The sequence below is a fragment of the Enoplosus armatus genome, chromosome 7 (assembly GCF_043641665.1).
Source record: "Enoplosus armatus isolate fEnoArm2 chromosome 7, fEnoArm2.hap1, whole genome shotgun sequence".
Classification (NCBI taxonomy): Eukaryota; Metazoa; Chordata; class Actinopteri; order Centrarchiformes; family Enoplosidae; genus Enoplosus; species Enoplosus armatus.
The window spans coordinates 8,428,759-8,453,909 of NC_092186.1; the positions used below are offsets into that span (position 1 = coordinate 8,428,759).

At 41.8% G+C, this 25,151-nt stretch overlaps 3 protein-coding genes across 3 annotated transcripts; 1 reads left to right on the forward strand and 2 right to left on the reverse strand.

Annotated features, from left to right (window-relative positions):
• Positions 1 to 1,684: 1,684 nt before the first annotated feature.
• lama3 (laminin, alpha 3) lies at positions 1,685 to 13,323 on the reverse strand. The gene is made up of 32 exons (XM_070908876.1): positions 13,285 to 13,323; positions 13,033 to 13,145; positions 12,871 to 12,954; positions 12,562 to 12,665; positions 12,093 to 12,263; positions 11,172 to 11,342; positions 10,202 to 10,383; positions 9,974 to 10,090; positions 9,736 to 9,890; positions 9,511 to 9,631; positions 9,314 to 9,410; positions 9,104 to 9,205; positions 8,832 to 9,002; positions 8,543 to 8,694; positions 7,826 to 8,032; positions 7,572 to 7,723; positions 7,302 to 7,464; positions 6,400 to 6,527; positions 6,172 to 6,322; positions 5,886 to 5,990; positions 5,635 to 5,768; positions 5,429 to 5,546; positions 4,902 to 5,036; positions 4,765 to 4,815; positions 4,016 to 4,128; positions 3,625 to 3,805; positions 2,912 to 3,061; positions 2,661 to 2,817; positions 2,437 to 2,564; positions 2,236 to 2,329; positions 2,034 to 2,147; positions 1,685 to 1,830 (listed from the first exon to the last, which is right to left on the reverse strand). The coding sequence occupies exons 1-32, from the start codon at positions 13,321 to 13,323 to the stop codon at positions 1,685 to 1,687; spliced, it is 4,206 nt and encodes a 1,401-aa protein (XP_070764977.1).
• Positions 13,324 to 15,833: 2,510 nt separating this feature from the next.
• Positions 15,834 to 18,592, reverse strand: cts12 (cathepsin 12). Its single transcript, XM_070909350.1, has 8 exons — positions 18,562 to 18,592; positions 17,553 to 17,698; positions 17,331 to 17,453; positions 17,027 to 17,191; positions 16,710 to 16,931; positions 16,446 to 16,614; positions 16,017 to 16,122; positions 15,834 to 15,933 (listed from the first exon to the last, which is right to left on the reverse strand). The coding sequence occupies exons 1-8, from the start codon at positions 18,590 to 18,592 to the stop codon at positions 15,834 to 15,836; spliced, it is 1,062 nt and encodes a 353-aa protein (XP_070765451.1).
• Positions 18,593 to 20,367: 1,775 nt separating this feature from the next.
• On the forward strand, positions 20,368 to 25,050 carry ankrd29 (ankyrin repeat domain 29). Its single transcript, XM_070909351.1, has 10 exons — positions 20,368 to 20,501; positions 21,031 to 21,141; positions 21,438 to 21,536; positions 22,412 to 22,510; positions 22,779 to 22,877; positions 23,228 to 23,326; positions 23,526 to 23,624; positions 23,868 to 23,963; positions 24,415 to 24,513; positions 24,608 to 25,050. The coding sequence occupies exons 1-10, from the start codon at positions 20,490 to 20,492 to the stop codon at positions 24,689 to 24,691; spliced, it is 897 nt and encodes a 298-aa protein (XP_070765452.1). The 5' UTR covers positions 20,368 to 20,489; the 3' UTR covers positions 24,692 to 25,050.
• The last annotated feature ends 101 nt before the right edge of the window (positions 25,051 to 25,151 follow it).

Below are 25,151 nucleotides of genomic sequence, written 5' to 3' on the forward strand. Positions count from 1 at the left end.
CCTTAGCCCATAATATGTGATATGTGCTGTATTTTAATAGAACTGAAAATTAATTCTTTTTTTTCTCCATTAAAATTGAAACAAAGGGCTGTACAACATGCCAGAGTCTGTGAATGTATATAACTCATCAGTGGCACTCTGTGGTGTGGTTAAGAACATACTGAAGGCTGCCATGTCTCTAAAAGACAAGAGCCTTGTGGTTTGGTATGAATAAAGGTGGAAGTAAAAATAAACCTACCTGAAAAGAAAGATTAGACCATGAGTCCTATTCATTCTGCTCCGCATGGTTTGGCCAGATATGCATCAGACACATATTAGTATGAGGAAATGATAGATGATGGGCTGCCTTGAATACATAATTGCGGCAGCTTTTCTTTTTTGCAAACAGGTCACACAGACATGGGTCAAATAGTTTAGATTGTTTTTTTACAAATTGCCTTAGGTGTAGATTGGAGTGCACATGCTTTTGTCTAGATTACCAAAGAACAGGAAACTACTAAAATTACTTTAATTTCATGCTGTTTTCTGCAAAAACATCGCAGAGCAAAACATATCATGTGAAATTAAATAATGTCCAAAATGCAACACTCCATAACGTTAAAGTGGATTGGTTTTTAAGGACCCACAGAGCCCAGTTGAAAAAATAATATAATTGATCAGACAAATAAATAAAAATCCAGCCTCATGCTAAAATATGTTTTTAGTGGCATCCTGCGTGATATGTACATTAACACAAAAGGTTAATCAAAAACTCATTTACTGTCTTTACTGTGATTTTTCAATTCATTTTTACTATGGACAGTGTATTTCTTCACTGTATGGGAGCCTGTCCTGGATGCTATCAGAGTTTAGGCGTTAGCATCCAGGACAGTTAGCAGCTCTGTTGGATTTGGGGAAGTTTTCACTCCAGCAGCCAAACTTGTTATCCAAGACAGTGTTACATTCCTCATCCTAAATGTGTTGAAATATGAACAATAAAACAAAAAAGTCTAACCTCTGTTTTTCTTGTCTAAGTATAGTTAATCAGCTGATCTGGGTCATGTTAAAATGAAACAATAGTCTGATCTTACATTGCTCCATATCATACCTATAATACTGGGACTAACTAGCTCTACACCGCAATACAGAAGCAATTCTGTTGTTTTATTTCCATGTCTTCTTCACTTTTTTACTGGAACATGTACCTCTAGCTGCAGTCTATTAGCATGATATCATGTATGTGGCCAACAAGTAAAGACCCCTTTACAAGATTCTCATTTTAAAACAAGTCATCTTAAAATATTAACAAGTCAACTGTCTGAAGACGGCGTTTTCAACCAAATCTTGAAGCTAACATTAGCTTCATGAGCTGGTTAGCTACTGTTGATTAAATCTGCTAGCGATAGATGTCATTTCAGAAAAAATGAGAATCCTGTTTTTGTCAACCTGTGTCTGAAATCAGGATCCATCCATTTAGCTTATAAGGCTTAGTTGTTTTAAGTGCTAAACTTGATATATGCCATGTGAAAATGGAAAGCTTGACAGGCCTAGCAACAGTAGCTAAGGGGAGCTGGGGTTAGCGAATAGAATTTCAAATTAAGTTCTGTGTTGGTTTTAACACAGCCTGCACAATATGACTTTGTAATGATGCCAAAGGGTCTGTGGGGTTAAAGAAGTTGGTGTGTCAGCCGTTAATTACGTGTCCTTAGTCTGCAGGGCATCTATTGATGCTCACAGGGCCAACCACCCTGGATCCTGTCTCAAATGCGACAGGCCTTCCATTAAGCTTCACATTTCGCAAGCAGCCCACAAATGGTGAGGACACAGGGACTCGGCTTTGTTTTGTTGTCCCTGAATGGAGAAAAGGAAAAGCAGAAATAGAAGATTTAGTTGCCTTTGCTTTTCCGTAATGCAATTTTACTTAGACATATATATGTATCTCTGGGTCTGCTGTCGTTCCATCTCTTGTTTGACATGGAATTAAAATAGAGTAAATAAAATGGTATATGTGATATTCTTTGGAAGGTTTTCCATGAAATGTTTGATGGATTTACCTCCAATGTAAAGTGTATCCAGTGTTGTTGAGTACGAGGTGGATGTGAAGGGGACAGCTTTCTGCTCAGACATGGAGTCCACCACTAGTGTGATAACTTCATGTTGTTTGGACACTGGAGGACAACAATGCGAGAATCCAACATTTAGAGCTACTCGTGTATAATTGACTTTGTGTAATGTCGTCAGCGTGAGAAGTCATACCTGTGACCACGTGAAATGTTCCATCGCAGAGGCTTTCACGAGGAGTCACTGAGACACTGACAGCACCGCTACCATCATTCACTTTGACACCCACCTGGTAAAAGGTTACAGTCGCTAAACTTAATGCTTTGGTCGTATAATGTCTTTCTTTCAAACTGCTGCCTGATCAGCTTTCATCATTTGTTCTGTGAAAGGTTTCACCTTGTTTTCCATTAAGAACACATTAAGGCTGGTCTTGTGACTCCGAACATGGAAGAGGAGACCTGTCAGGTGTTGAGGACGCAGCTCGAAGGCCAACACAAACTGGGAGCCAATGGTGAAGTAATTATCTAGAGCAGATATATTCCTCATTAAATTTGAGTTGCACTCACACACTGACAATAGGGACATAAAACAATACTTATGTTTTATTAAATTTGTCAAACCTAAGACGGCGTGGCCGCCGCCAAAGTACGTCCCCATCTCTGTGAGGCTATCGAAGCAGGGTAAAGTTCTGTGGCTTGCCTCAGGTTCAATAACTTCCTCATTCATTTTGAAATCCCGTACACAACCAATAACGCTGTTCATGGGAACGTTGTGTCCCTGAGGGAGGACAAGAAGAGACAAGAGAAAAGGGTCAACGTGTGACTTAGCTGTTAAATGAGCCGTCAAACAGTGACTGAGGTGTGATACTGACTTTTGTGGTTTTGCTTTCTGCATCCCCTCCCAGATACACAGGGTTGTGCAGGACTAAAGATGATCCCTCATTGTTAGGCAGATGTCCATCAGTCACACGGATCCCGTCAACCAGCAGATGAAAAGAGCTTTTCTCCACACTGAACTCAACCTGCACATACAGAGACTATCTGTCACACAAGGCCTCAGTCAGACAGATTTTAGGTTGCTGTCACTGTGATCTGCAGGAGAAACGATACTGTAGGTGTGATGGGAATAGAAATGTACGATAACTATGTAACTATAACTATTCAGCCGGCAAAATAAAAGGCTGTTTTTGTTTTCTCCTGTGTGTCATCGAAGACCCAAAATTACTGCGAATTTGTGTTAAATCCACTGTTGGGCAGTAATATTACTTTCCCCAGTAACAAGCAGTGTAATTACTAATAAAATTTCAGTAATGATATTAAAGTTACCCTCCAAAAATTAACTGGTTACAAAATTACTTTTGTTGTCACCCCCCCGCTACTGATTTGAAATCCTACAATACAATCACGTCCCCGGACTCATTTTTATATTGCCGTTACTTTGATTTTGTCGAGAGGAAAGATGTAAAGGTAACGGTACTCTTTTCCACTGCGAAAAATACACGACCTCAAACCTCCCGAAACACGTGCTACGCCAACACAACAATGTGAAGCTCGTGGAAATACGCCAGGTGGGCGGATCTCTTACTCTGTGCCAGTTCCCGTCGTTGCTTTTCTGCTCGTGCTGGATGATTCTGTGTCTCCCAAGTGACATCTTGATCTTGCCATTGGCCACGTACAGAGCCAGCAGAGGGACGACTCCTCTTCCTGCTACGTGGAGGATCAGCCCCTTGGACGACTTGGTCTTGATGTCAAGAGAGAAGTGAGGCCTGAGACACAAGAGGAGTCCAACAGTGAAGTCTCTTTTACTGTTCACGTGAATGATTGACTGGATAGATGGCTGGATGGTAAGAATTAAGGGAGATGTTTATTAGACAACGTACACAAAATGATACCAAACCAAAACCATAATGTTCCATAATTTCCACATCTTCAGGAAAGAACAAGGTACTTGATTGTTTATACAAGACCACCATTACCTGTGATTAAGGTCCTGTTGTGGCAGGGTGTAACTGAGCCAGCTGTGTCCCTCAGAGAGCTGGTATTCACCACGGTGTGCTCGCCGCTGTCTACACTGGCTGCCTGCCGGAGCCTGAATCTGACACACAGCAGAGAAATTACCTGCATCACTATCTAATTATTATGGTGCTGTACAAATAATGGCTTGTCGCACTCACAGGTGTGTGTTTCTGGGGCCTTTTTGACACGGGGGCCGGTAAAAGCTTGGCGTGTGGTGTTGGATGGAGACTGCACCGGCCGAGAACTGCATCTCCAGTTAGTGAAAGTGAGCTTAGATCAGCAGGTACAAAGCTCTGCTCAGGCCTGTGTCACATCAGATTTTTATAAAACATCCAAATCCATGTTATTGTAGGAAAAAGGGATAAATATCTGTTTTAGAAAAAATATGAACAGATTTGTTCCCAAACCTCCTTGTGTAAAGGTTAGCGATGCAGCCTGTGAATTTCTCTCCTTGCATAGTTTGATCCACTGGCCTGACACGAGGTGATTGTCCCTGCATGACTTTTACATTATCAATGCTGAGCTCCAACCTGAGAAAATCACGACAGGTTCAGTAATATGCTGTTCTTAAAATTTTGATAGAGGTAAAGGTAGAAAAAAAGAAGGACGCATCTTACCCTGTTGGCCTCCATACTGCAGACAAGTAGTGCCAGCCTCCATCACTGTACCTTTTATCTGACCGCAAGGTATGATTATCACTATTAAATACTGCATAGCCATCAGCCAGGGACAGCTGGAGGTCATGGCCAGAGGAGGAGCCCTGCAGAGGATCAGAGAATACTAATAAGAGTCATGTTGATCTTAAGCTTTCGATTTTCTTTTGGATGTGAGGTATGCAGGGTTTACCTGAGAGCTGCTCCTGAGAAGAGTACCATGTCTGTCTGTGCTGCTGAAGCCCAGAGAGACTCTGAGCGGCTGTTCACGCCACACAAGCAGGGACTCAGCAGACAGAGCTGAACACAACGTAGCTGAACGAACACCCTACACGAGCCAGAAACACACCCGTGTTAGACGCCTATGTCTACAGTCTATTCTTCCAATTACTGTGGCTGACTGCTGACAGGAGAAATTACTCATTCTTTTTCTTTTACAAATAAAAAGTTCAGCTCATAAGAAATGAAACACCATATCTCAAATTATTACACTCAGAGGTTTTACTGCAACAGCCTTACTTTGTCTGGTATGACCAGTAGCTTCTGGTGGCAAATGTTAGCTAATGTTAGCTCAATAAAAAGTCAATATATAACTGACACCTCTCCACTTGTGGTCCACATAGGTCTTCACAAAAGTTGCATAGTGTCACATAAAACTTTTTTTTTTTATGATCATTCATATGCATGAAACTTCCCGGCCACCTCTTTTTGTCAGTTTACCAGTAGTGAGACTGGACATCCATCGCTGACGCCAATCGTCCTGTTGTACCCGACGATCTCGGCGTCTGCTGTCAGGTGATCCACACATCCCCTCAGGGGCGGAGCTGTGATGTTGTGTCTGCGAAGACATAAACAGACAGAAAACAGTACAAAGGGCTCGTCTAATGAGCTGAAGCTGTGAATGCTGCTTGTGTCTGTTTTATTACCTTTGTCTGAGTGGCGCTGGTAGACCCCCGATGTAATAACTCATGTAGTTTGTTTGACTGTGATCTATGGAGATCTGCTTGGGTCCATAGTGCAAAATAAACGTGTCTGCAATAGTGATTGCAAAGTGTTTGTCCTGAGGCAGGACACATCGCTTTAGCAGAACAGTTCATAAATGGAACAAAAGCATGAATTCAGAAAGCTTACACTGCTTGATTCATTTAGTAAAGTTACTCATTTCAGATCATCTTACAAACAGAGAGACTTTTTCAGCACTCCGAGCTCTGAGCTCTCCGCCTGCTCGCTGTCCTTGAAGCACCAGGAAGCCTCTCTCCACAAACACACAGACAAAAGACTTCTGTAACAGATAAAACGCAATCATGTTGAGTACCAAAGACACATGTAGCCAGCACAGTGTTCCCCTCCACTGTTTTTACTGACAATATTTCATTTTCTACTTGTGGAGCATAAAGTTATAATCAGTAAGTGTTTGACTGGTGCTTCTGCAAATCTGTTCAACTCAATTAGACGCATCATACTTCGTTTCCAATGTAGAACAGCAAGGCGTTTGTCTCTCGGCTGTTTATGTGAAATTTGAACAGTCGTCTCTTCATCTTGTCCGGCTCCTTTATGAACGCCATGCGGTATCCTGTTCCCTCATAATAATCAGACACCTCAGACTGAGGAATCCTGAACAAATAAAGGAGGATTTAATCATCATTTGACAGACAGATTTCTATTAACATTGTAACTGTTGAAATGCTTACCTCACAGGACGCTGCGTTGCATCCATATTGACTGCACGTTTGTAGTTGAACAGACAAACGGGGTTGTCATTTATGTAGGAGAGTTTCATCGCTCCTCTGTATTTGGGGTAATGCAGCTCCACTGGAGGCTACAAAAAGCAAAAGAAGAGGGACTCAAAATGCAACGATGTCATGAATGGATGAGTTCACTGAGCATGACTCTTTCATGACAACCAGATTTTCCTCTGAAGCACGTTGATGATCAGATTGGTTTGTGGTTGTCCAAACTAATTTCCAAAATAGTCTCTTACTTACGGAAGTCGATTCAGAAAAGAAGAAAATGCATGAAAAGTTAGACATGAAAAAACAATTAATTAAGCAACAATTACCATTATTACCACAGTCCAAAACTTACCATTGACTTACTAAGTCATACATTTGACTTGTTAGTAAGTCAAAATTATTAGATACTAAGCCAAATGTGTGAGATACTAAATGAAAATGATGAGATAGTATGTTAATATAATGACTTTGACTGTGACTATCCAGTCAATAAATTAGTCTAAATTATTAGTTAGTATCTCATAATTGTGACTAAGTCTTGATAATAATATCGTGATATTCATGACATCAATTTTGATCTAGTAAGTCAAAATCCTAACCAACTGTGAGTATTTTACATTTTTCATCAACTTACACATTTTTTCTTGGTTGAAATGTGCTTCCACAGCTATAAGATACTCTCAGTCCAAGCTTGTTTACTTGTTCACGGCTTTGGCGTTTGAATGCAGTGCTGTATCTGAGACTTTGCCGTTCTCACTGGGTGCCAATTCAACTAAACAAAAGCCTTTTTTTTTCAGTTTATACCAGTCTGAAAATGAAATACATGCAGGTATAATGAAATAATGGCAGTGACTGGTTACCGCAAAGTCCTCAGGGTGGCCACCCACGTAGAAAACAACACTGTTTGGATCCAGGTCGAGGATGCCGACCGTCGTGTTTGGAAGGTTACGTTTAGGAGAGAGTCTGACGGGCTTCTGTGACGTGAAGTTCTGGGTGATGTTAACTTCAGCATCTTGGTAAACTCTGCAGGAATTGTTAACACACACCGATAATCTGTTAGTTACACTTTCCCCATAGAAACTTTTAGGTAGAAAATCCATGTTCACTTTCTAAACTTGTGTATAGAGTACCTGTGGAAGACAACCCTGTCAAAGTCTGAGGAGTTCACATTGGTGGTGGTTGTTATCTGGCTGGTTTCCACCTCATGGACAACTCCACCCAACTTGTAGACACAAATCAACACATTGCTTCTGATAGCCATCCCGATGTAGTCTCCTGAAGCCTGAAAATACAAGAGACAAACCAGTAGAAATATTCTGCTAAGCCTGCCAATAGTACTTGATTGAGGAAGGTCAGCTGTGCTGCTGGAAGGAGGCACACTCACATGCCTGTTGCCCAGGTAGAAAACAAAGAAGCCCCCGTCTCTGTGTTTGTCCCGCCGTCGCATTCGTCTGTAGTCAACCTTGGAGGGATTGTTTTGATGGCGATTGAGAAGCAGATCGACGGCTGTGAACGCTTTGATGTCTTCGAGGTTTCTCGGAGGACGAAGCTCAACGTGACCTTTTCCGTTGAACGTGGTGGCAGCTGAGAGCTGAGATCAGTCAAGGGAGAAATTATTGGTGTAAATATGGATTTCGTGAAAAACTTGTTTTGTTTTATTTGTTAAACCTGCAATAACTGATTTATTCGGAAGAAACATGCTATAAATCTGAAATACTATCACCTTTTTAGTTGATATGGCAAACGGAGCAACATAACCTCCACCAACTCTTGAGGGAAATATCTGTCTCTTTAGCTGCTAAATGTGCTCACCAGCTAGTTGCTAACTTTGCTATTTGGTGCTGGGCAGGTAGTGTATGGTGGGTTTTTAGAGCTTTTTCGTTGATAACAGTGGCCTCCAGCGACTGAAAACGCCACTATGAGAGCGCTGAGACTGAACCAAAACACTGATGTTGTGGGTCAGGAAATCAAAACAAAAGGCAGAAAGAGTCAGGTGATAACTCTCTGTGGCTTCATCACTATGACCGACCCCTTTCACATACAGATAGAAATATTGATTATAGCAGCTTTAAATAAAGGCCGGCAGGCAAGAATACTTTACCCTATTAACAAAGTTCCTTGTCTCCTCTATCACATCCTTGATTCTCCAGATGCTTTCTGTCATGTTGGCAGTAGGGAGCGCCTTCTCACTGAGGGCCTCAACTTGTGCAATTTTGTCTTTCAACACAGGGAGGGATGTGTTCAAGTTCTTCACTGAAACAGATGCAGAAAACAAACATGACAAATCAAACTATAAAATGATTATATTCCCGCTGCAAGATGACGTTCACTTAAACAAAAGGTCTTAAATACTTTATGAAGGTGGCTGTTTTCTACCATCAAATACTCACCTGCTTGGTCTGCATCAAACAACAAATCGTCTATATTCACACTGACATTGGTGTCAGTTAGTCTCTCCACTTCCTGGCTGATAGTCCTCAGTCTCTCTGTTATGTTACTGACTGTGGAGTTGGACGCAGAGGCAGCTGTTTCTGCAGACTCAATCAGAGCTTCTGTGTCATCTGAAATAAAAAAGACCACTATGATCTGCTGTGACGCAGGTACGGTGCATAATCTGCCATTTCATGTCTCCTCTGATTCTAATTTTACGTGATCTGCAGACCTCTTTTGATCTTTCTGATGTCATCGCTGACGGCGGAGATGCCCGTCCTCAGTGACTCTCCTTTTTCCTTTAGCTTATTCACGCGATCTTGCTGGGTGGTCACTGTATGTGACAGCACTACGCAAAACAAATTGTAGAGATTTTCACTTTGTGTGCATTCAAAGTGAATAAAATATATCAGATGTGTTAGAAATTATGCTGTTTACGCACTTTTAAGGGCACTCGTCTCGTTGGCTTCTGTATGTAAACGAGTTGAATTATCCTTGAGTCCTTCAGCCCTGTTGACCTGGCTTCCCTCCTCCAACTCCTAATTAATAGTAACAGAGTCATAGTCATATTTTTGATAAGCATTACCATAACTAAACATTCATGTTTTCATCCAGCATTACTAACAGCACCTGAGTTACCTTTAAGGCTTGATCAGCAGCCACTCTGGACTGATTTGCGGCCTTCTCTGCCTTTTCTAGGGCACTTATGATGCTGTTATGAGCACCTGTACCCATGTTGTTGGTAGCATTGTGGAGCACTCTGCAATAACATGCAGCGTGGTTTATTATTGTCAACATAAACACAGTCGTCTTCAGTGTTTAACTAAATTATTTAATCCATTTTCTTTATTGCTTCACACTCACTGTTGAAATTCTGCCACTGCTCTGCTGAGCTCCTCTGCATGCTCCTCAGCCTTGGTTACGATGTCTACCTTTGTCCTCATTTGGAAGATGTTGTGTAACTTCTTAAAGAGCTCCAGCTTGGCACCATCCAGCTGAGCTGCATGATTCTCAAATTCCTGCAATTTACACACAATAAACTCAGTTTGCACACTGGAAAACATGTCTGCTTGAGTCACAGTGGTAAAAGATGCCTGCTTACTTTTTTAATTCCCTCAAGCATTAAAAAGAGGTCTGTGATATTCTTCAGCAGATCTTTAGTCATTTCAGTCACAGGAAGCAGCGTGCTTTGGTCTTTCTCCAGCTGAGTGTGAAGGTGCTGGCAAATGAAGAACAAAGAGAGGTGAAAATGTCAGTATGACGCCACAGAGAGCCCTTTTGTGCATCAGAAATGTGTGATGGTGTCAATGCCAGCTGTGTTTCACATCACCTCCAGATGTTGTAGCATATTGCGACTCTCCAGGTGTAGGCCCTGTGTCGTGCTAACTCTGTCCGCTGCGTCTGACAGCAGCTCAGCCACTTCCCTCAGAGAAGAGCCTGAGGCCATCAGAGAGTCGGCAGTCTGATTGGTTTCCACAGCAACTGTCATGTTGTCCCTCAGTATGTCCAACACTGAGGAGAACACATAGACATGTTGAGGCAATCTACACGGTTACATTGATGTTTTTAGGGCCAATCAGGGCCAATCAATGACGTCCATCTTTGATATGATGGAGGCTCCTCAACAACCAGAGCTGCATAAAAGTAAATATACTATTAACCTGCAATTACATTTCGGGAAACTTTGGGAAATAATGTTATGCTTATGTATTTTCTTGCCAAGAGAGGATCAATACCACTCACACATCTGTTTATTCAATATGAGGCTACAGCTAGCAGCCAGTTAGCTTAGCTTAGCTTAGCGTAAAGACTGGACACAGCTAGCCTGGCTTTGTCTGAAGGCAACAAAATCTACCAGCACCTCTAAAGTTCCCTATTTAGAGCCAGCCGTTTCCCCCTGTTTCCAGTTTTTATGCTAAGCTAAGCTAACTGGCTGCTGGCTGTATCTTCATATTTACAGACATCAGAATGGTATGGATTTTCTCATCTAACTCTCAAAAGGAAATAAATATATGTATTTCCTAGATGTAAATCTAGATTTGTCTTTTTAAATTATTGTTATTTTCCTTTTTTGTTGTTGTTAATCAAATTTAGAGGAGACGTGATAAACAAAACATTTGTGTTTGTTGTGGTGGTTGCAGCTTGAAAAGTTGGAGAGTTGTGAATTGTTGTCCATGAAGTGCCTTCTACTTCACGTCATTGTGATGTGGTTCATGTTAGCGTGAGGAGCCAAACACCAGTGTGATAATAATCTCTGTGCCAGAGAGCAACCAACAGACAAATCACATAAAAAATCTCACATTTGTGTGCCTCCTCCTGCTCTCTGCCGGCTTTGTCCCTCGGAGCAGCGCAGCCTCTCTCTCTCATTTCCTGCACGATGCTCTGAGCCTCCTCCATCATCCTAGCTTTGTTGTTTTCAGAGAGACGGACTGACTCTCCAGGTTTCACCTCAGTTAGCTGCTTTGCCAAATCTGACAAACCACAATAACAGGGACGCAACTTTTAATTAAACATCTGTGGCTACGGCTCATTTTAACCGAACCAATCATTCAGTTTCCGTAACGAGTCCCACAAAGTCTTGGACTCATGATCATGAAACATGAAAAGTCTGCAGAACAGTCACGCCAATGTAAACACATATATTATGTTAATGTTTAACTGATGAACCTTGCATCGCTGTGTGGAGAGCTTCAGCTTCAGAGAGAAGATCCTCTTCCTTTAGCTTTGTTCTATTCACCGTCTCCAGATCTGATGCAGTTTCGAGTGTCTGGAAAGTTGATGATAATTAAATAAATTGTGTCAAGGCTTTTCATGTTTTCAGATCAATTTATGTGCATTAATTGTTTACGCTCTGCACTAAAAAGAAGAGAGCTCAGCAGCAGAGTTCAGGGGACATTATGAGCTGTGAGTTTTATGGTTCATTACTTTCTGATGTGATGCAATCAGATTATAAAAATATCTCATGCAGTATTCAAACAATAATTAATTCGTTTACAAATTAGTAAAATGGCAATTATCCTACCAAACTCCTGATTAACTGAGGGAAATTCTCTCCAGGTACCTCGTCAATCAGTTGTGTCAAGTCATCTCCAACAACATCCACATGTGCTTCCAGCTGTTCGACCTTCCTCCCAACCAGAATCTGCAAAACAGGGGGATCTTTTTCTTATGGCAAATGTTTTAAAGGACAGTTCATAACTACACACCCAGATACCAAATACCTTGCATGAACTGCACCTTGGTTTCAGAGATGTTAGCCTCCAGGTGGTTCAGTCTGGAGAGGGAACCAACGGCATCAGTGGCGTTCTGCAGCTGCTGCTTCAGCAGCCGAGCCAGAGCATCGTCCATCCTCTCTAAGGCGACCAGTAAGGCGACAGAGCAGCTGTCACATTCTGGGAGGATGAAACATAAAATATGGTTCGTTTTTTGACAAACTCTTCATGTCAAAACATGCCTGTAAGGTGCATTTGCAACACAAACTCACCGTGGCAGTGATCACCACAGCTGCTGTCACCAGATGTGATGCACTCTATTAAAAAGATAGGATACTAAAGTGGACCTGGTCACATTAAGGTCAGTGTACTGTTCATGAGCAGTTCTACTCAAGCAATATTAAGAAAACTGATGGTTATGACTTTCTAGTTAACTGAAAGCCATTTCTGTTAAACCTTTATTTGTCTGTATATTTACCTCCAGTGAGAGAATCACAAGTGTTCAAGGTGCCGTCCTTACAATTGCAGGGCTTGCAGCTGCCTCTGTGCGCCATTGGATTACCGTAGTAACCAAAGGCACATCTTAAAGAGAGGAAAAACAAGAAGGAAAGGCTGCTTTTGAGCTTCCATGTTTTCAGCGTCAGATATAATCCATGTGCCTTGCAGCCAACTTGCAGCTGTGGATAACAGGGATTAGGATGCAACATTTCGATGCACTGATAAAAATCATGAAATGTAAATGATACTTGTGTTTGGCTGTGTGTCACTTCTTGTACAGCAGACGCACCTCTCGCATCTCGCTCCACTGTAACCGCGTTTGCACAAGCATTCAACCACCCCAGAGCCGACGTCCAGACAGGCCAACGCAAATCTACACAGAGAAGAAATGAGATCTTCATATTGACGCAGAGCAAAAATCAGTTACGCTTGGTCATAAAAAGAGACTGACTTGCTCCACGTAAACGGGCATGGACAGGCACGGCAGGTCCTGTTGTCTGCATTTCCATAGTAACCCTCTTTACACCGTTCACAGCGGTCCCCAGATGTGTTGAACTGACAGTTCTGGAGGTCAGTAACATGAAACACAACATAGACAACTTGTTTTGCTTCTAGTTTGGCCCAAAAATGTCTTTAAGTGTGCTGTAAATCAACACTTGAATATGTTCCATTGTGTGTGTGTGTGTGTGAAAACCAACCACACAGTTCCCTGTTTGCTCATCACACTCATTGGAGAGTCCATTGCAGCTACATGGCACACACTGACCCCTGTATGGTCCGGCTCGCTCTCTGTAGAAGCCAGAGCTGCACTTCTGTACAGACGAGAGAAAGCTGAGCAGTCGACCGTGGGACAATTAACACAAGCAAACACTCCAACACCACTGAGCTGGTCAGGAAAAACTTGTTGTCACTAAGTAATCACACTGTAAAGTGATTAATCTTATTAGTTACAAACATATCAGATGTATTTGGCACATTGTCTCCAACTGGCCTAAGCTGTAAATCCGGGTGTGACACTGAAGAGAGTGGAAATACACAAGGACATTATGTACCCTGATGAAGAGTTGGGTATCTGGGATTGAGTTTCGATGCCCTAAAAATACATTGTTTTATTCCTGAGACATAATGAAAAGCATGTGTAATAGTGATGTTCTCCAAAGAGTTAATAGCTTCACACGCTCACATCAAAATAACTGATAATTCCTTGACCTTGTTTAGCACCGCTGCATGTGCCGTAATCTCCTCACTGACATAAATATATAAAAAACATAATGTACAACAGAAAATCCAGCAAATAGCTGCATTACCTGAGTGATAGCACCTCCTGTCTGGTTGCTAAAGGCAGGATCACAGAACCTTTTGGTGCTGTGTGTCTTCTGGTGGATCTGAGTGTGTCTGTCATGCCTGCACTTTGAATGTTTCTCAGCAGAGGGACAAACCGGAGCAAAGCAAAGCAAAAACAAGCACACAACACTGCAAAGCAAAGATATATCCCGCTGCATTTTAAGCTAATCAGGAAGCCACGTGAGTCTGGCAGCGCCACTCTGTCTCTCAGAGAGCTCCTCCACATCCGCCTCCTCGCAGGTAAAGCCTGGAGCTTGTGAACCTTGGAGCTTTTTATGTGAGACGCATGAACAAAAGCTGGACGGTAAGAAACAGTAAGTGTGGATGAGTGCAGGCGAGAGAACAGTTAGGCTCAAGGTTCAGTGAGGTGCGGCATTACGTCAAGGTCTTCAGGAAGCGGTGGTGCGTGTTGAACAATGCAACGTGTAGAGCAAGTGACAAATACACTTAAAAGAAAAAGGTTATCACTTTATTATCAGTCAGTCCAGAAGTTAAAACATTTCAGTTGATCTAGTAAGTAACTGATAAAATATTGTTTATAATGGTAGAAAAAAAAATGCAATGCAGGAAAATAACTGAAACATCTAAAAGCACTGAAAATACAAAACACCATTTTATTTGTTCTGTCTCAAACAGACTCATGTCGAGGCCTGAAACACTGAGGCCACCAGGCTCAGGTTTAAACCACCACCACCCTTTCATCCCTCCCCCTCTGAATATATTTCTTGTCAGTACAAAAAGTGTTACTGTAACAAAACAAACTAAATAAAAAAAGTTTTGCAGTCTGAAGTTAAAAACAAACAGAAATTCACAAGTGTGGCACCCTAATTTATTGTTAATTTACTAATTTATTTTGGCGTAGTCTAATCTGAATAATTACAACTCATTTGTTAAACCAAGTCTATGTAATTTGTTGAACAACAGATAAGTGACAGATAAGGCCAGGTCACACCAGAAAGTGGCACAGCAAAATTAACCCACACATCTTGAATCCACACATTTTGTTCTAGAGGATTGGTGATTTATTGCAGGGCTAGTTGAACTTCTGTAGCTGGTGAGCTAACTGCTAACGCCCTAGCCAGCTGGGAACAGACGGAGTAGCTATAGGAGCTTCTTTCTATTTTCTCTGTACTGGGCCGTTTACTCCATTTTGTTCTCAGGACTGTTCATCATTTCAGTCAATAAGAGTGAAGAAGGAAAAAAGTTCATACAGTTTATTCAAAACATGTATTTGTTCCATCGATTCCTGTCTCATCACTGGTCTTTTCCTTTTGAGCTGTTCATTAACTGCTTAACTCAACATTTTGACAATTTACTATGTCGAATCCAGTAATTGTTCCACTGGAATAATTGATTTAACCTCTTAATTCTGTCGTTTTTAATGCTGGTGTGGCCAGGCCTTTATGGAATAATGCTAAATGCTGAACTGTGTAGCATTTAGCTAAAATGCTAAGTGACTGTATCAGTAACACCAGTGGAGAAGAGTCATAAAGTCAGTGAACTCACTCAGTAATGTCCGTCTGACTGTAAGTTTGCTAACATTAGCCAAAATTAGCCACCGGTCATACTGGACCAAAACATGTTGTGGTGTTGTATATAAAATACAGTAGTGTATTTATAAGGATTGTGTAATTAAGTGACATAGTCTTACTTTAATTATTTAAATTGCAGTTTTTCATATTTTGTGAGTTTAACCAATGAATCAAACTTTAGGAAGGCTAATAGCTTTGTACCAGTCTGTGTATTACGTCCCTGAGAGAAGCAATGTGTTTACTGTAAAAGGCTGACATGAGTCTATGCACAAAACATTATCTATAGTGTCAGAAATATATGACAGGAGTGCTTTATAGCTGACACGGGCTGTATCAGCGATGACTGATGTTGTTTTTTGAGACCCTCTTATCAGAATCACAGAATAGGGTACAAGGCATAGCTCGCGATGCCACAAGTGTTTCTGCCATCTCGGACCATTCGCATGTAGCCGCCTTCACCCCACCTGGAGCCCCAACTGAAGAGAAAAACAGCGATCCACGTTAAAACTAAATCAACAAATCAACCTATGCTATTCTATACATAGAGGGTTTGTCTGACCTGTTTTTGATGATCCAGTAGTCTTGGCCTCCTTCAGAGCTGTAGCCAACCAGCAGCACCGCGTGGCTCAGATTGTTAGGGTTACAGTTGGGCTCATCGTATATTCCTGTGAAGGAAATTTCAACCTGCATTAATTGATTGTTTGGCCACTTGGGGGCAGCAGAAACAGCTGTCTGATGCAGCTGGAGACCAGATTGATGAGACCAAAACAATGAGCTGAAAGACGCTACAAAGCTCTGTAGAGCTGAGGGGAATTGTGTAGTCAGGTGATAAGTCTCTCTGGGTTTTCACTTTGAGCAACATCTCTCACATAGACGCAGTAATTTGATTCCATCATTAGTATAAAAATATTATTATAGCGGCTTAAAAATATCTACGTTAATCGCTGACATGACGATTGTATAGCGGGAGTATTTTAAGACAATTAACCTGAGCTGTAGAACAGGAAGCTTGAGTGATCTGCGTCAATGGCTACTGTGATTGGACCAATAGTTGCCACGGCATCAGCCAGAGCCTGCTCATCTCCTTTGGGTATGAACCTGTAGTCTTTGATATGGGCAACTGCAAGTGCGCTGTCGTAGTAACAGGGCTGGGTGTCCTGTTGAGAGGAATATATAAAGCTAAAAGTTACCGGCAGGCTGGACACTGAATAATTAGTTATGATGGAGGCGGAGGCGGCTGGTTGAGCCTCACCACTGAGGTGTACGGGTAGGTGTTTGTCGACTGCAGCCCTTTGCTGACCACGTAGTCGTAGGCGTTGGCCATCCAGGCACCATTGCAGCCGTAGGTACCGTAAGCTTTGGAGCAGTCCACCAGGTTTTGTTCACTCAAAGATACAAGCTGACCTGTCCTCTTGTATATTTGTCCCTCGATAGCTCCCGTAGTGCTGAAGGCCCAGCATGAGCCGCAGTAACCCTGGGAAGAACATTTAGAACATACAGTAAATCTGAAGGCGCTCATCATGTAAGTCTGGATCAAACCCACTCACAGTGAATTTAGGAATGTCTCACCTGGTCTTTCACCTCAGTGACATAACCCATGTTCCTGTAGTCGACAAACCAAGTATCTAACTTCTTAGCATTCTGGCGCAGCCTTCGGGCAGAGACGGCCTTCCCTCGCTTCACGAATTGGGCGTCTATCGTGGCACCTTGCAAAACCCGGTACTCTTGTCTTGTCTACATGTGGAGAACATAAAGAAGATTGTTTTCCAATAATTCATGTTGTAGATATCTACAATTTGGCAAATCAGTTAACAAAAACAATGTATTTTATTTAGCCAAAGAATTTGAGCATATAGAGGAAAGTAGTACTCACCAGGTCTCCATATTTATTCATGACCATAGTGAACGGCCTCATCCCCATGAAAAACCCCTGATTATTGTGCTCAATCATCCGCTTGTTCTCCTCCCAGATGGCTTTCCTTTGCATGTCGTCTTGCTTGATAACACAAAACACATCACAGACAGACTCAAGTGAATCAGCGCATGTATGCACTCACTGTTGGTGCCTTTATTAAAGACGTGGAGTCAGTCTCACCATTTCATCGTAGGCTATGCCGTGGCTGCTCTTCCAGATCTCCCACTCAGTCAGGACCACCTCGTCTGAATCTGACGCCACGTGCTGTGGGCCGCTCAGCAGGACAGACAGCAGAGCTGCTCTCAGCAGGAAGCTGGCCTGCTGCACTGCAAGGACAAGAGCGTCACAGTGGAGTTACTTGTTTTGTTTAGGAAGACATGTCTGATCTCTAATCTAACATTAATGTGGACTTCATGATGTCAATGAATCACACAAACTCTACAGTGTTACTGGAGCTTGTTAGCTCAAATACTTTAATTAGTTTCATTTAGCAGAGGTTGTTCTCTCTTAAAGCTTCAGGGAAACTTGCCAAGAGTGGTGGAGAGTAACTAAGTACATTTACTCAAGTACTGTACTGTAGTACAGCTTCAAGGTACTTCCATTTTCAGTTACTTTGCACTTCTACTCCACTACATTTTAGAGGTAAACCTGATAACTTACTAGTTACTTTGAAGATTAAGATGAATAATACAAAATATAATCAACAAATACATTATTATGTTGTTGTTGATTACAGGTTAAGATAAAATGAGAGTTTATTGATCAAAGCAGTATATAAAGTAATTAAGATGAGCCCCACATTCACCAGCTACAACATTAAAGTGATGAACACATTAATGCATCAATAATTATGATCCAATAATATAATATACATTATCCTGAAATGGGCCTTTCTGCATCATGAGTACTTTTACTTTTTGTACTTTAAGTACATTTTCACACTAATACATTAGTACTTTTCATAAGTAACATTTTAAATGCAGGGCTTTTGCTTGTAACAGAGTATTTCTACACCGTGGTATTACTATTTTTACTTAAGCCAGTACTTCTTCCACCACTGTTTGCCACAACAAGGGTTTTTACTGAATGAACCTAAAAGTCAACATATTGTTTACTCACTAACATCTGCATCTATAGTCACGCCTCGTGACATTTAATGAAACTGTGCAATTTGCAAGTTGCAGCTTACCTGCATGGATGTGAGTCTGTTTTGTTCCCATGGTCTGAGAGTGACTCTGGACAGTCACACAGCAACAGACTCTCTGTCAGCCTTCCTTATATAGCCTTGCAACAAGTACAGGTTTCCACTATACTTTACTGAATCCCTAAATCAACACTTACGCCAGCACCTGACAGGGACATTAGTCAACAAAAATAAGATGCTTTCCCTGCTCCTCCTCGGTAATTCCTCTATTATCATTTAGAGAGAGCTAAAGCTGCAATATTGTTAATCCTTCAAATACCACTTTATAATTGACCATAACACCTGACATTAAACTTTCCACAAGGAGAAGAAGTGCACAGATCCTTTAGTTAAGTAAAGGTACCAGTACATTAATGTAAAAATACTCCATTACAAGTAGAAGTCCTGCATTCCAAATCCTACTTAAGTAAAAGCACAGAATTATTGTCATAAATATTTAGTTAAAGTATCAAAAGTAAAAGTACTCACCCTGCAGAACTGTTATGCTATTATACGCATCAATGTGTACACAACATTTTAGCTTTGCCTGTCTTGTAAAATGCTGGATGGACTGGATAAATAGTGAATAATGGGCCTAAAACAGTTATTTAAATGAAACCATCTGAGAAGTTTTGAGGGGAAATGTCTCGTTAATGTAACTGTTAACAACTCACAGACATCTGCAATGTGAAGAGGAGACACAACCACATGCTGCTTTTTTCTAAAGAGTCACAAGCCAAAAAAGCTGGAATCACTGGTGTAATATTTAACAATGCAGTGTATTTTATACCCTTATCATATTTTCTTTTCTGAAAAGTAACTAGTAACAATAGCTGTCTGATGAATGTAGTAATTTCCAGCTGATATGTAGTAGAGTTGAAGTATAAAGTAGCATGAAATGGAAATACTCAAATAAAGTACAAGTGCCTCAAAATTGTACTTAAGTGCAGTACTTGAGTAAATGTACTTAGTTACTTCCCACCACTGTTGTTGATACTGATAAACAGCATGTTACTGGTGTAGCTGGCTGCGGTGGAGCTAGTTTTAACTCCTTTAGTTAAGTAGTCCAGTGGTTGTCAGCCGAAGGGGTCGGCCCCTTCAAAAGGCCATAAAATACATCAGTGGAGTCGTGAAGTTGTTGTATTTTTTTTTTTTACATTTCTTTAATCTTTGCATTTTTGTGAAATAATGGATCATTTGACATCTTTGGGCCTTGAACACTTATTTAATCAAAACCATCTGAAGTTTAGAGGTCGTAAATCACTCTTTGGTAGAACTGCTAACAACTCAATACTTTCTTAAAGATTAAATCTGAAATGTAACAAGGGGCCCCAACTAGACACAAGCCATAAAAGTTAAGAACCACTGGTTTAATCTTTAACAATGCGTTGTATTTTATAAACTTCTTGTTCAATAATTGCATTTCTACCTATCCATTTCAAGAATTTAATTCACTTTAATGGAGGTGTAAGTTTCCTTTAGTTTGATGTGCTTAGGGTTTGTAGAGAAGTAGGACAAGGGTACATTGTGATCACCTGAAGTATAATAAGGATAGATATGCTCCTGTTTAATAAAATAACTGGATATATGTAGTAAACTGCTACCAGACCCTGAATAAATTCTCCTGAGTTGTTACTGTTATGTGATCTCAACAATGAGGAGCTGAACTGCTGCTGAACTACTTAGTCACTCTCCACCACTGTCCAGGCTGGCTCTGTGTGTGCAGCAGCGCCCCCCAGCGGCCGGCTGCGTGCCTCCGCGCAGCACTGACTGCAGAGGATGAGCTCAGCTGACCGGCTGACAGTCATTATGTCAGCGATCGGGCTCCGCCAACACCCCAAAACACAGTGAGGCAAAACAGGCGAGTGGCGTTCAGCATCGTTTAATGAATGAGTGCGCAGGAAGAAACATGAGTCACGAGTGAGGTCTGCAGGATGTCTTTTAAGGTAAACCGACCTTTTCCATCCGTCAGCCTGCAGGGCCGCAATGAGCAAACAGATTAACCCTGCTTCCTCTTAAAGTGTACACTTGTTCATTTTCAGGGTTTAACTAACGACGCGGCGCGTTTAATTGTAAAGGAAACCGGTGTGAGCTGGAATTAAATTGTCTGTTTACGGACTCTAATGCGATCAGACAGTCTCGCTCTGTGTGCACGCGCGTTTATAACAAGGTATCATATGGCCTGTGGTCCTACTTAAATTTCACACATTAACCTGTGTAGTTTGATGCAAAAACAAAATTCAAATCCCTTCAGTCTATTCTGGAAGAGAGGCAGAGAGTGTGTTTGTTTGGGTTATTGATCAGTTAGCACACCTGATTGATGACTCACCTGTCATTCATTCCCAGACTCTTCAAACTTATAAACATCTGCAAAGGACACAGTACAGCTGTTACTGGCTGTGCTCTCCTGTCAGTGTGTATAATACTATGATGGTGGTTTAAGGTCAGTGGTTGTTGTGTGTATTTACCCTCCAGAAGGAAACACCCCTGGCTAATGCTGTGTTTTGGGCAGCGAGGAAGGGGAACTTGGCTCTACTTCAGCTGCTGCTCAACAGCGGACGCGTGGACGCAGACTGCAGAGACAGTGTATGGACACTGCATGTCCTGGCTGCTCAGCTGCACGCTTTAACCATAACCCACCTGTGGTAGGAAGACAGAGAGCTTCAAGCCTTACCTCTGTGGTGCATGTGTGTGTGTGTACCATCACAATATCACACCCATTTTATGTTTGTTTATTATGTTTCTCATCATAATAAAGGGTTTCAGGTGTTTCAATCTGCAGAATTTAGCAGTCTCATCACCACATGTAAAGTACTGTTCAGGAAGTCATCCCTATAAAACACCCAAGGTTGCTCATTTATTGTTGCCGTGTTTCTTTCCAGTATGGAACGACAGCGCTGATGGTGGCGTCGTACAGTGGCCATTATGAGTGCATCAAAGACCTCATCATGCAAGGAGCCGACATCAACTACCAGAGAGAGGTATGATGGGAAAATAACTGGGTAGCCCACAGAAACAATACAAGACATTTCTGGATTACCAACTTAAAGTCATAGTGAATCTGGAGTCTTGTCGTCACCAAGAGGTTACCAGGTGACCAGCGGAGACTCCAGGAAGTCACTGCTCCCAGCCAAGAAATAGTCCGACAAATGAGATATAACATATTAATTCATGAACTTTAGAGGTGCTGGTAGGTGGACTTTTTTTTTTAGCTACAGACAGAACCAGGCTTGCTGTTCCCCCTGTTCCCAGTCTTTGTGTTAAGCTAAGCTAACTAGCTGCTGGCTGCCGGAGGAGACTCCAGGAAGTCACTCCTCCCAGCATGAAATAGTCTGGCACATGATCCCCAAAAAATGGCGAATTGTCTCTCTTACACTTCAGTTTTTGTACGAATTAAACAAATAAGTTCCCAGTCGTTGTGCTAAGCTAAGCTAACTGTCTCCTGGCTGTAGCTACATATTTAGCGCAAAGAGATGAGGGTGGTATCAATCTTCTCATCTAACTCTCAGCAACAAAAGCAAATAAGCAAACATTCCCCAAAATGTCCCCAAAACTATTCCTTTGAATAAAGCTTCTGTGATGTTAGTTTTATGTTTGAAAAGTTTAGCTTTAAAAAAACACATCAGCACACACGTCAAAGTCTTTTGATCAAGAATAAGAACAGACCGGCAAAATTTGGGGCAGCAAGATGAAAGCAAAATCCATGTGAAACGATTTACAGACTGCTTCTGAAGACCCCTGAACAAGGCCTTTAATTGGCTACTTTTCTATTCAACATTTCAAATACACACAAACATGGATGGTGGTGGTTTTCAAAGTGAAAACAGCAGTGTATTTATTTTATCGTCCTTTCCAGACAGGTTCTACCGCCTTGTTCTTCGCCTCCCAGCAGGGTCACAATGACGTTGTGAAGCTCCTCTTTGAATTCGGTGCCTCCACTGAATTCCAGACAAAGGTATGCAGCAGGGCACAATGACGTGTGCCACTTTATAGTCCTAGGTGTGATGGAGACTGCTGCGATGCTATCATCTCAGACTGTGATTCAGAGTGCCTCGTGCAGAGATAAGGAGACAACAATGATGCGCAAAATATGCCTCTCAGGCTGCTTTGTACACCTCTGGAGACTTTAGAGATGTTCTCTCTGCAGCATGTAACACACAGTCGTGACTATCAGCTATTTTACCTCACTGCTAGCTGGATCTTCTTGTGTGTTTTTGTGGCAGGACGGCGGCACAGCTCTCACTGTTGCCTCTCAGCACGGACACTCCAAGGTGGTGGACACCCTGCTGAAGAACGGAGCCAATGTGCATGACCAGCTGAACGTGAGCTTTGTTAGACCTGCCTCCTCTCACTCTCAGTGCCTCTGTCTGTCAGCGACATGATGGTTAGTTGCACACAATGTCCCAGCAGCTGGAATCCAGCCTCTCAGGTTTCTGCAGACTGCTGAGTCAGACACGACTGACATTTGGCAGGATTAGTGTGTGTCCTTAGGCAGAGGAAAACAACCTAACAGCACAAACATACATTTATAAAATAGTAGTAATATAGTAATATAGTAATATGTTATTAATACACCTTTTGCTTAGTTGGAATCTTTTCTGACAGGTTTCTTTAGCAATCCAAGTACAGAAAAGTGTTACCCTGTGTATGAGATGATTCCTTTGTGTTTCAGGATGGGGCCACCTCTCTGTTTCTCGCTGCCCAGGAGGGTCATGTGACTGTGATTCGTCAGCTGCTTTCATCTGGTGCCAAGGTTAACCAAGTGAGGGAGGTAATGTCCTCGCCTCTTTAGCATTTTGAGGGATTTGAAGGACACAGTCACTGAGTCTCTTTAGCTCACAGCTTCTCTCTGACATCCCTCCAGGTCATCGCATGCCTGCAGCGACTCTAATGTTCCTCTTTCTTTTTTACACCTCCTCCCTCTTTACGGTATGTCCTTCATCACTGCACCCCACCCATGCGTTCTCCAGGATGGCACTGCCCCCCTGTGGATGGCAGCTCAGATGGGTCACAGTGAGGTGGTGAAGGTGCTACTCTTACGTGGTGCTGATCGGGATGCTGACAGACAAGTATGTAGTTATTTTAGGATGAATAAAGTACATAAAAGTGTACATATACTATCCAAAGTGTCTTGATCATTTGGATAGAATAGACCCATGTACTACTACTACTACTACTACTACTACTCGATTTGCAAGAAGAACTGAGCAAACTTTATCTGCTGATGAGGCCTCAGAGCAAGTGAGTAAGAGGACATTGAGTGGAGACTGTTTTGTAAAATAATTGTATGCTTTCTTCTGTTGTCTGTCAAGGATGGATCTACAGCATTATTCAAAGCAGCTTTTAAGGGACACAACAGCGTCATCGAGGAACTTCTCAAGTTTTCTCCTTCGCTTGGCCTTCTCAAGGTAGAAGATGCTGCCATGGACATTTTGGGGAAATACGCTTACATGTCTTGCCGAGGGTTGCCAATGAGACAATCGATACCATTCTCATGTCTGTACGGTAAATATGTAGCCACAGCCAGGAGACGATTAGCTTAGCATACGATAAGACTCTGGGAGTCACTGCCTCCGGGCCAAGAAATAGGCTGGCACATAACCTCCCGTAAAACCTCAGCTTGTTGTTTTTACACTTTGTTGTACAGGTTAAACAAATGAGATATAGGTCAGCTATTTCCCACTGTTTCCACTCTTTATGCTAAGCTAAGCTAACAGGCTGCTGTTGTACAGACATTAGAGAGATATCGATCTTCTCATGTAACTCTTTAATACCCTGCAGTACTGGATAAAGAGCAGGTTTATATTTGTCACCTCTCCTTAAGCGTTATGAATACCTATCTTTATTTGTTGCCTCCAGAACGGCTCTACACCCCTCCATGCTGCTGTTATGGGTGGAGATGTTCGAACTGTTCTGCTGCTGCTTGGGGCCAACGCAGACCCCACACTACCCAACAAGGTAAGACACGTGGCTTTGATGATGGGGCGATAAACAGACAGAACGTAAGCAGATGACTTCAGCCTGTAAACTTTTTCTCGTGTGTGTTTTGCAGAATAATGAACTCCCTGCAGATCTTACAAAGAGCGATCGCATCCTAAAGATTTTACATCCAAAAATCTTAAATGCAGACAGCTGATGACCACCCAGACTGCTGCCTTCATGCCTGCCTGTAGCACACTGGTGATGTGTACCGAGGGGGGAGAGAAAACAACAACAACAAACTGTCAAATCTACTCAACTACAACATGTACTGTACACGGTGCTTGCTTTTGATTGCGGCTGAAATGAAGCTGTTATATGTTGAATAAACCTGGACTAAATCTAGAGCAACACAATATGCGACCAAAAATGCATTTGTCTGCCATGTGCATCATCTCCTTTACGTTATATGCACTTATTTTTGTTTACCCCAGGTGTTGTAAGATTTCTAGATATTTTGCACACTTTTTATTTGCCTTTTTAATAGACGTAATAAAGTGTGAATTTGTTATTCAATCCATAAGTGGCAATGTGCATGTTTATTTAATGTATGAGGGTCAAGTAATTTTATTTTGAAATGTCATAGACATATTATTTTGGTAACAGAATAATATAAT